Below are 11,141 nucleotides of genomic sequence, written 5' to 3'. Positions count from 1 at the left end.
TTGAGCCATCAATACCAATCAAGACGATAGAATGCTGTCAATTTCATCCACTAGTCAACACAATTTATTACAGCATACAGAAACAGTCCAATACAAATCTCTTACAGTAAAGTTAAGTGCAAAATGTTTGCTATTTAAAAACAATGTACAGAGTTTAGCAGTATCCCTTGTTCTTGTACAGTAGAGGAGCAGTAGTCTCTTCCATGTTCCCTTTATAACCCACAGTACAGAAGAACAGCAGGTGGCACTATGTCAAGGAGGGGAGGGGGATTCAAGTCAAAGCTGTGAGAAAGTCTTAATATCAGCAGTTGCATGATGAGAATTAAAATAAAACAAAAAAAAAAGCAGGATGGTCCTCAGTGTGTGCTGCACCTTCTGCTCATGTGGCACGGGTGGCACAGGAGATGAGAGTCCAGCGGGAAGCACTGCGAGCCGGGCTTATCAGAGAGCTGCTTGCCACACTCCTGGGTCAGATAAGGAAGGGAGGTCAGCTTGCAAACGACAAAGGGAAAACAAGAAGTCCTCACCTCACAGTGGTAACACTCAAAGTGGTAGTCCTTGTTCATGGACACAACCCTGAGGATCTCCTCACTGCCCTGATGATTCACAGGAACAATCCAATTTACATTAGTGTCATGTACACGTGTTTTTTTCTATATATATTGGTATAATATATTATGTACATGATTGTATTCCATTTCTAACCTCGGTTGGTAAGATGGGTTGAAGACAGGCCGCACACTTTGGTGCAAAAGTCCTGCAAAATGAACACAGACCATAAGAAACAAGAAGTACAAAATGTCACTTTTTTTTCTTTAAGTCTCTGCTCTCACTTGTTGTAGTCGGCCACGCAGTAAATGTGGCTGTGTTGGTCAACGGTGAAGGGCACGCCGTCCAGTGCTTTGGCACACACCACGCAGCGGAAACACCCTGGATGGTAGGAGTTCCCCATGGCTTGCAAGATCTGAGGTCACAAAGCTTGATGTATTATTACTCTAAAAAAGGAGACTGTAAGTACACTATTTGAAGCACGAAGAGAATATACTAATATAGAGGAGAAAGTGGACTTTTCAATGGTGTTTAACAGTAATGTAGAGTTTATAAGCACTGATTATTGGAAAATCAAAAATATATCTCAGACTTTGAATTTCATCCTAAAATAAAAATGAGCCAGTTAAAGATGTAAGGATCGTAGGTTTGCTGATTTAACCAAACGTGCACGTTGTTAAAAAGTCACTCTGTTAGCATTGTAGCTAACATGGCTATGTTAGTGTTGCTGACGTTTGAGTTCATCAAATTCTTGACTTACATGTCCCAAATTTAAAGTGTTTTTAGATCATTTCAAGTTACAGTCATCCCCGCTTTTAGGTGGTGTAGAAAATGTCAGTGAACCCTATAACAGGGTTATAGGGTTCACTTTATCTATTGGGTATCTTTTCCACTGCAGAAGGGCCCACTGAAATATTTACACTGAACTATTACTCTTAACTTGTTTTTAATCATATTCAACCTTCTTACAGTTTAACATGATAAACCAGGTCATAATGTATGAAACCAATTACAAAGATTATTATCGAGGCTTACATTACAAAAAATGTATTATACATAATCAAATCCATCCATCTTCTTCCACTTATCTGAGGTTGGGTCGCGGGGGCAGCAGCCTAAACAGGTTGTTTTTAACTGGCATATAGTTGGATTGTTTGTCTCCTGCAAGTACGTATTGTATTGCAAGTTCCATAAAAGAAGTTAATAAATTTTAAAGCAAATTCTGTTGAGCCATCAATACCAATCAAGACGATAGAATGCTGTCAATTTCATCCACTAGTCAACACAATTTATTACAGCATACAGAAACAACAGTCCAATACAAATCTCTTACAGTAAAGTTAAGTGCAAAATGTTTGCTATTTAAAAACAATGTACAGAGTTTAGCAGTATCCCTTGTTCTTGTACAGTAGAGGAGCAGTAGTCTCTTCCATGTTCCCTTTATAACCCACAGTACAGAAGAACAGCAGGTGGCACTATGTCAAGGAGGGGAGGGGGATTCAAGTCAAAGCTGTGAGAAAGTCTTAATATCAGCAGTTGCATGATGAGAATTAAAACAAAACAAAAAAAAAGCAGGATGGTCCTCAGTGTGTGCTGCGCCTTCTGCTCATGTGGCACGGCCACCTCGTCCAGCTTTTTCCCAGGGGATCCCGAGGCGTTCCCAGGCGAGCCAGAAGACATAGTCTTCCCAACGTGTCCTGGGTCTTCCCTGTGGCCTCCTACCGGTTGGATGTGCCCTAAACACCTCCCTAGGGAGGCGTTCGGGTGGCATCCTGACCAGATGCCCGAACCACCTCATCTGGCTCCTCTCAATGTGGAGGAGCAGCGGCTTTACTTTGAGCTCCTCCCGGATGGCAGAGCTTCTCACCCTATCTCTAAGGGAGAGCCCCGCCACACGGCCGAAGAAACTCATTTCGGTCGCTTGTACCCATGATCTTATCCTTTCGGTCATGACCCAAATCTCATGACCATAGGTGAGGATGGGACCGTAGATCGACCCGTAAATTGAGAGCTTTGCCTTTTGGCTCGCTCCGTCTTCACCACAACGGATCGATACAGCGTCCGCATTACTGAAGACGCCGCACCGATCCGCCTGTCGATCTCACAATCCACTCTTCCCTCACTCGTGAACAAGACTTTGAGGTACATTAACTCCTCCACTTGGGGCTGGGTCTCCTCCCCAACCCGGAGATGGCACTCCACCCTTTTCCAGGCAAAAACCATGGACTTGGACTTGGAGGTGCTGATTCTCATCCAAGTAGCTTCACACTCTGCTGCAAACCAATCCAGTGAGAGCTGTAGATCCTGGCCAGATGAAGCCATCAGAACCATGTCATCTGCAAAAAGCAGAGACCTAATCCTGCAGACACCAAACCGGATCCCCTCAAAGCCCTGACTGCGCCTAGAAATTCTGTCCATAAAAGTTATGAACGGAATCGGTGACAAAAGGGCAGCCCTGGCGGAGTCCAACCCTCACTGGAAACGTGTTGGACTTACTGCCAGCAATGCGGACCAAAATCTGACACTGATCATACAGGGAGTGGACCGCCACAATCAGACAGTCCGATACCCCATACACTCTGAGCACTCCCCACAGGACTTCCCGAGGGACACCGTCGAATGCCTTCTCCAAGTCCACAAAGCACATGTAGACTGGGCAAACTCCCATGCACCCTCAAGGACACTGCCCAGAATATAGAGCTGGTCCACAGTTCCACGACTAGGACGAAAAACGTACAACTGAATAGACCTTACCGGGAAGGCTGAAGAGTGGGATCCCACGATAGTTGGAACACACCCCCCAACACCACCCCGGTCTGCCAATCCAGAGCTGCCGCCCCCGATGTCCACACGATTTTGCAGAGTCTTGTCAACCAAGAGAGCCCCACACCATCCAGAGCCTTAAGGAACTCATCCACCCCCGGAGCCTTGCTACCGAGAAACATTTTAACTACCTCAGCAACCTCAGCCCCCGAAATAGGAGAGTCCACCACAGATTCCCCAGGCACTGCTTCCTCAAAGGAAGACGTGTTGGTGGGATTAATGAGGTCTTCAAAGTATTCCCTCCACCGATTCACAACAACCACAGTCAAGGTCAGCAGATCACCATCCTCACCATACACGATGTTGACACTGCACGGCCTCTTCTTCCTGAGGCGGCGGATGGTGGTCCAGAATAGCTTCAAAGTCGTTTTCCATGGCTTCCCCAAACTCCTCCCATGTCCGAGTTTTTGCCTTTGGGACAGCTGAAGCTGCACACCGCTTGGCCTGTCGGGACCTGTCCGCTGCCTCCGTAGTCCTGAGCCAAAATAACCCTATATGACGCTTTCTTCAGCTTGACGGTATCCCTCATCGCTGGTGTCCACCAGCGGGTTCTGGGATTACCGCCATGACAAGCATTAACCACCTTGCGGCCACAGCTCCAATCAGCCGGAACATGGAACATAGTCCACTCGGACTCAATGTCCAGCACCTCCCTCGTGACATGTTCAAAGTTCTTCCTGGGGTGGGAATTGAAACTCTCTTTGACAGGACACTCTGCCAGACGTTGCCAGAATACTCTCAATGTGTTTGGGCCTGCCAGGTCTGTCCGGCATCCTCCCCCACTATCGCAGCCAACTCACCACCAGGTGGTGATCGGTAGAAAGCTCCAACCCACTCTTCACCCGAGTGTACAAAACATCAAATCCGGTGACACAACTACAAAGTAGATCATGGAACTGCGGCCTAGGGTGTCCTGGTGCCAAGTGCACCTATGGAGACCCTTGTGTTTGAACATGGTTTTTGTTATGGACAATCTGCGATAAGCACAAAGTCCAATAACAAAACACCATTCGGGTTCAAATACGGGTGGCCATTCTTCCCAGTCACCCCTCTCCAGGTTTCACTGTCGTTGCCAACATGAGCGTTGAAGTCCCCCACCCAGTAGGACAAGGGAATTACCAGCAGGAGCACTTTCCAGTACTCCCTCGAGTGTACCCAAATAGGGTGGGTTCTCTGAACTGCTGTTTGGTGCGTAAGCACAAACAACAGTCAGAACCCGTCCCCCCACCCAAAGGCGGAGGGAAGATACCCTCTTGTGGGTGGGGGGTGGGCTGGGGTCCATCTCAGCTGCGTTTGGCCGGAAGGCGGGGTACACCCTGGACAAGTCGCCCCCTTATCGCAGGACCAACACAGACAATCTCAGTCACCTTCCAAACTACGGCCAATTAAGTTTTTCAATGGCTGTGTGAAGTTGCTGGATTTTGACAGGAACTGGATTACGCTGTTGTATACTCCAATCCACAGCATTCCGAACATGCTCTATGGGTGACATGCCTGGTAAGTATGCTGGCCATGCGAGAACTGGGATGTTTTCAGCTTCCAGGAAACGGGTACAGATCCTTGCAACATGGGGCCATGCATTGTCATGCTGCAACATGAGGTGATGGTCTCGGGTGAATGGCACAACAATGGGCCCTTTGTCACGGTATTTCTGTGCATTCAAAATGCTATCAATAAAATGCACTTGCGTTTGTTGTCCATAACATACACCTGCCCATACCATAACCCCACCCCCACCATGTGCCACTTGATTCACAACGTTGACACTAGCAAACGGCTCTTCCACAAAACACACACGCTGTCTGCCATCTGCCCTGAACAGTAAAAACTGGGACTCATTTGTGAAGAGAACACCTCTTCAGCGTGCCAGACGCCATCGAATGTGAGTATTTTCCCACTTAAGTCGGTTATGACGACAAGCTGCAGTCAGGTCAAGACCCCGATGAGCATGCATATTCGCTTCCCTCAGACGGTTTTTCACTGTTTGTGCAGAAATTATTTTGTAATGCAAACCAATTGTTGCAGCAGCTGTCCGGGCGACTGGTCTAAGACAACCATTGAGGTCCTGGGCAGGTATGGTTACACCTGTTCTGTGGTTGTGAAGCCGGTTGGATGTACTGCTAATTTCTCTGAAACGCCTTTGGAGATGCCTTATGGTAGAGAAATGAACATCCACTTCACTCGCTACAGCTCTGTGCACGCTCATTCGAAACTTGTGACATCTGTGGCATTTTGCTGTGTGATAAAACTGCACAATTCAGAGTGGCCTTTTATTACAAAAGGAGTGGTTTAGTACTCCACACTTTATGCACAGGTTTTAACATGACTACACTTTGTACACACAGAGGGGCTTGTTTGAAATTTCCACGTTCTCGTCACTCTTGATACATCTCAACTTTGCTGTTAAATTTTTTTTTTAAAAGGGCGTACACCAGCTTTATGTGCATAAATTAATACATGAGGCCTCTGCTCTTACTCACTGGCATTTACTTATAGCTAGAGATTGACATAGCTTTGTTTTTCCAACCACAGGAAGGAAGGAAGTGCATTATGTTCAATGTTTAAAGAAATAAATCATCAAATAAATGACAGAGCGTGTCGCTCCCTAAATTGGTGAAGCAATTTGAGCGTACCACGGCGAGTCTGCACCATACTGAAGCAGAATGAGTAAATAATGCCAGCCAAGAATGTTAAAACAATTTCTCAACATGGAGATGTGTCCATGAAAATATGGAAAAGCTGCTGATGGTGTGTTTGGCGAAGAAGCAGCAAGGAGACGCCATGATAACCCACTTTCCAAGGTAAACTCTGTACATTGTTATTGCAATACTTCATAAAAGTACTGGAGTTGTTTGTACTACATTCTATTTCATGTATTGTTTTTCCAAACCTTATTTCCTATTGAGAAGTTTGCGTTTCTTTTTAAAAGGCATGTTACATGTTCAAAAAATGTTGAGTTAAGAGCGCCATTCTAGAACTACAAAACCAGTGAAGTTGGCAAGTTGTGTAATTCGTAAATAAAAACAGACCAGAATGATTGGCAAATCCCTTTCAACTTATATTTAATTGAATGGACTGCAAAGACAAGATATTTAATGTTCGGACTGCAAATCTTCATTTTTTTTGGTGCAAATAATCATTAATTTACAATTGAATGGCAGGCAGCAACACATAGCAAAAAAAGTTTGCACAGGGGCATTTTTACCACTGTGTTACATGGCCTTTTCTTTTAACAACACTCAGTAAACGTTTGGGAATTGAGGAGACCAATTTTTAAAGCTTTTCAGTTGTAAATCTTTCCCATTCTTGCTTGATGTACAGCTTAAGTTGTTCAACAATCTCCGTTGTGGTATTTTACCCTTCATATTGCGCCACACATTTTCAATGGGAGACAGACCTGGACTATAGGCAGGCCAGTCTAGTACCCGCACTCTTTTACTATGAAGCCACACTGTTGTAGCACGTGGCTTGGCAATTGTCTTGCTGAAATAAGCAGGGGCATCCAAGATAACGTTGCTCGGATGGCAACAAATGTTGATCTAAAACCTGTATGTACCTTTCAGCATTAATGGTGCCTTCACAGATGTGTAAGTTACCCATGCATTGGGCACTAATACACCCCCATACAATCACAAATGCTGGCTTTTGAACTTTGCGCCTATGACAATCCGGATGGTTATTTTCCTCTTTGTTCTGGAGGACACAATGTCTACAGTTTCCAAAAACAATTTCAAATGTGGACTCGTGAGATTACAGAACACATTTCCACTTTGCATCAGTCCATCTTAGATGAACTCGGGCCCAGCGAAGCCGGCAGCGTTTCTGGGTGTTGATAAATCGCTTTTGCATAGTAGAGTTTTAACTTGCACTTAAAGATGGAGCGAAGAACTGTAGTTACTGACAGTGGTTTTCTGAAGTGTTCCTGAGCCCATGTGGTGAGATCCTTTACACACCGATGTCGCTTTTTGATGCAGTGGTATCCAAGGTCTGTATCATTATTGCTTACATGCAGTGATTTCTCCAAATTCTCTGAACTTTTCGATGATATTACAGACCGTAGATGGTGAAATCCCTAAATTTTTTGCAATAACTCGTTGAGAAATGTTGTTCTTAAACTGTTGGACAATTTGCTCACGCATTTGTTCACAGAGTGGTGACCATCGCCCCATCCTTGTTTGTGAAAGACTGAGCATTTCACGGAAGCTGTTTTTATACCCAATCATGGCACCCACCTGTTTTCAGTTAGCCCGTTCACCTGTGGGATGTTCCGAATAAGTGTTTGATCAGCATTCCTCAACTTTTTTGGCAGCTTTTTTGAAACATGTTGCAGGCATCAAATTCCAAATGAGCTAATATTTGCAAAAAAAGAAACATTTCCAGTTCAAATGTTAAGTATCTTGTCTTTGCAGTCTATTCAATTGAATATAACTTGAAAAGGATTTGCAAATCATTGTATTCCTTTTTTTATTTACGATTCACACAACGGGACAACTTCACTGGTTTTGGATGATGTGATTGGGCTGGTGAGTTGAGGTACTACTGTATTCCTCATTCACTATCGTGGCACCTTGGACAGGTATTTAAAATGTCCGAAATATGGGACATTTAAAGTAAATTCTGCTTCCGAAGTACGTGCTCTCTCAGACTCCATGTTGGTCAGAATGCTCTAATATGGTCCAAATGTCTTTGTTTGTGGTAAAAACACAGTCAAACATTCCAGCGAAAGTCCGTCGTGGGAAACCAGAAGGACGGAAAGACGTCCCCCACCCCCGCATGTCCCAAGTGACTGAGGTATGTTCCCACAACTCACCTGTTCCAGAATGAGGTGTCCACACACATTGCACTTCTCGGCAGCAGCCTGGAATCCTGAAAACTGCAACGGAGGACGAAATTGGAGTGATCAGAACAAAATGGGGGGACAAACAAAACCGATCCGGAGACCGAGCTTACCATGTAGTCCTCCTTGCAATACACTGAGCCGTTGACGTTGTAGAAGTCCTTGTTCCTCAAGGTGCGTCCTGTGACAAAGAGATACTCAGAACGGCTCAAAAGTATTAGTCCGGAGAAGGTCCACTCACCACAGGAGACGCAGGTAAAGCAGCGGGTGTGGTAAAGGTTCTCCAAAGCCTGGCAGGCGTTGTCCGCTCCGTACACACCTTTTCCACATTTGACACAGGTCCCTGCATAAACAAAAATGTATTTATTTATTTAATTAATCTGCTCGCCGTCTGACCTTCAGGGGACGTACGTTGTGAAATCCAAGCCAAAGTGTCGATGCTTGTAGAGACATAGCAAGGGATTTTCACACCCAAGACGCTGACATTAAAGCCGAAAACTGCTTAGAAACAGTAGAGCCTTTTTTTCTTATGACAGACACCACAGGGTAGTGCTGTTACTAACCCCCCCCATATGTTTACTTATAATGTCTCGCACAACTCTATGCGCTCCTACTGTAACTTGAGGGTGTTTAGCTTAAGCACCGCAAAATATGATCTACACCTTTGGGGTGTTGAGTATGATTGTCCGGCAACAAATATCTGAGTAACTATCAGAGATGGCAATCTTAAGGCACCCCATGATCCGATTCAAAATGGATCCTGGAGATATATAAATTATAATAAACTGGTTACATGTCACAAAATCTCCTTTTGGCTATGCAACTTATGCGTGGAGTGTTGACAAAAAAGCGTCTTTTTAAAAATTAATTTTTGTAATTTTATTTACAAAAATCACAGAATGTTAATCCAAAACCCAACTTTATGATACTCAAGATAGAAATTCACAAAACAAGTCCTGAATAAGATGAACATTTTGACACTGGAATGGTTAGAAACGTGAAAATAGTGAAGCGTGAAAAATGTAAAGGGATAATCAACTGCGGTATGACTTTTAAACGGGAGCTAAACAAAAAAAGAGGACATCTCCACGATTCTCACTTCTCTGCTTTGGCTTCCTGTTCGTTTTAGAATTGATTTTAAAATTTTACACTGCAAAAACTGAAATCTGAGTAAGATTAAATATTTCCAGTAAGGGTGATATTTGCTTATTTTTTGTCTGATAAGAAAATTCTTCTCACTAAGCAGATTTGATATTATAGTCTTTTACTTGTTTTAAATGATCTCAGTAAGATATTACAGCCTGTTGCTGAGATTTCATGACCTATATTGAGTAAAACATGCTTGGAACTAGAATATCAACTGCTGCAAAGCTGTGTCATCAACACTCACAAGTATAAAACTACTTTTGTTCAGTAATAATTTCTTATTTCAAGCATGAAAACAAAATAATGACTATTAATCATAATTCATCATCATCCTCATCATCATTTTATTTTATTCCTTTCATGAAAATGCATATTTACAAGTCACGTACAATTGACACTTTCATTGTTTTTTTTGTTTGTTTTTTTGTTTCATATACATTTCCATGATCAGAAAGGAGCAGATGGAAGAATAATATTCTTATATTTATCTGCCCCTTTTTTTTAACACAAATTACAGTATTTTAAATGACTTTATAACTGTTCCCTCCACCAACATCTAACTCAAACATACTTTTCCATTTTCCTTTAAGCATTTTCAAAATGACACTTTCAATCTAAATCAAAACTCAGTTTGATATTACCATGAATTGATTAACGTGGACCCCGACTTAAACAAGTTGAAAAACTTATTCGGGTGTTACCATTTAGTGGTCAATTGTACGGAATATGTACTGTACTGTGCAATCTACTAATAAAAGTATCAATCAATCAATCATATAATTCCAGTTTTCTCTTTTTAAAACTCTTTTTAAATACAAATATATTCTTACAGCTTTTTAAGTCTTTGTTTAGAGAATTCCATGCTTTCACACCAACAACAGACAAGCACATTTGTTTCAAATTTGTTCGCACTCTTGGATGTTTAAAATCATACGGCCTTCTGTGGTTCTCATCTTCAGATGTGAACAGAAAAAACTTTTGTATGTCCTTCGGAAGAACTTTATTTCTCGCTTTGAACATCATTAATAGAGAATTCAATTCTACAATGTCTTTTAGTTTTAGTAAACCTGACCTAATGAAGAGTGGGTTTGTGTGGTCTCTATATCCTACTTTAATAATGATTCGAATTGCTCTTTTCTGTGAAAGAAATAAAGGTATTATGTTGCTATGATATGTACTTCCCCATATTTCTGCACAATAATTCAAATAAGGTAGAATAAATGAGCAATATAACATTCTCATTGTGTTGTATGGAAAACTATATTTAACCTTGTTCAAAATAAATAAGCTTTTAGATACCTTATTTTTCACATGCATTATATGAGGTTTCCATGTCAACTTTTCATCTAAGATGACCCCAAGAAATCTGATTTCAGACACCTTCTTAATTAAAACAGATGACAGCCAAATGAACTTTGCGGTTTTATTTCTGTTGTTATTAGTGAGAATGTACTTATTTTAAGGTATTTCTGGGTCCATTGAGTGTAGGTAGGCCCTGCGATGAGGTGGCGACTTGTCCAGGATGTACCCCGCTTTCTGCCCGATTGTACCTGAGCTAGGCCCAAGGCCCCCCTGCGACCCTGAAGGGAATAAGCGGTAGAAAATGGATGGATGGATGAGGGTAGCTAATTTGAATTGTTTTGGAAAGTCTTGACAAGGCAAATTTTCTTGTTCTATTGGCAGATATATTTGCTCAGTTCAAATAAAATACCCCTAATTTTTCTATTTTTTTTCTTGTTTTTGAACTCTGACTTTTTGCTGTGTATTGTTTGTTTTTAAATCTTTG

General features: G+C 42.5%; 1 protein-coding gene across 1 annotated transcript in view; it reads right to left on the bottom strand.

Annotated features, from left to right (window-relative positions):
* Nucleotides 1–41: 41 nt before the first annotated feature.
* The window catches only part of ajuba (ajuba LIM protein), a 30,648-nt gene continuing 19,548 nt past the window's right edge, over nucleotides 42–11,141 (bottom strand). The window contains exons 3-9 of the mRNA XM_061913610.1: nucleotides 8,451–8,552; nucleotides 8,323–8,390; nucleotides 8,183–8,245; nucleotides 834–964; nucleotides 706–757; nucleotides 528–596; nucleotides 42–464 (exon numbers count right to left, since the gene is read on the bottom strand). Coding sequence (XP_061769594.1) covers nucleotides 357–464; nucleotides 528–596; nucleotides 706–757; nucleotides 834–964; nucleotides 8,183–8,245; nucleotides 8,323–8,390; nucleotides 8,451–8,552 — 593 coding nt within the window. The 3' untranslated portion in view covers nucleotides 42–356. The remainder of the gene's footprint in view (nucleotides 465–527; nucleotides 597–705; nucleotides 758–833; nucleotides 965–8,182; nucleotides 8,246–8,322; nucleotides 8,391–8,450; nucleotides 8,553–11,141) is intronic.

This window comes from Nerophis ophidion, linkage group LG10 (genome assembly GCF_033978795.1).
Source record: "Nerophis ophidion isolate RoL-2023_Sa linkage group LG10, RoL_Noph_v1.0, whole genome shotgun sequence".
Taxonomy (NCBI): Eukaryota; Metazoa; Chordata; class Actinopteri; order Syngnathiformes; family Syngnathidae; genus Nerophis; species Nerophis ophidion.
Note: the sequence above shows the minus strand (reverse complement) of the source record. Positions and strands in the feature narration are given on the sequence as shown.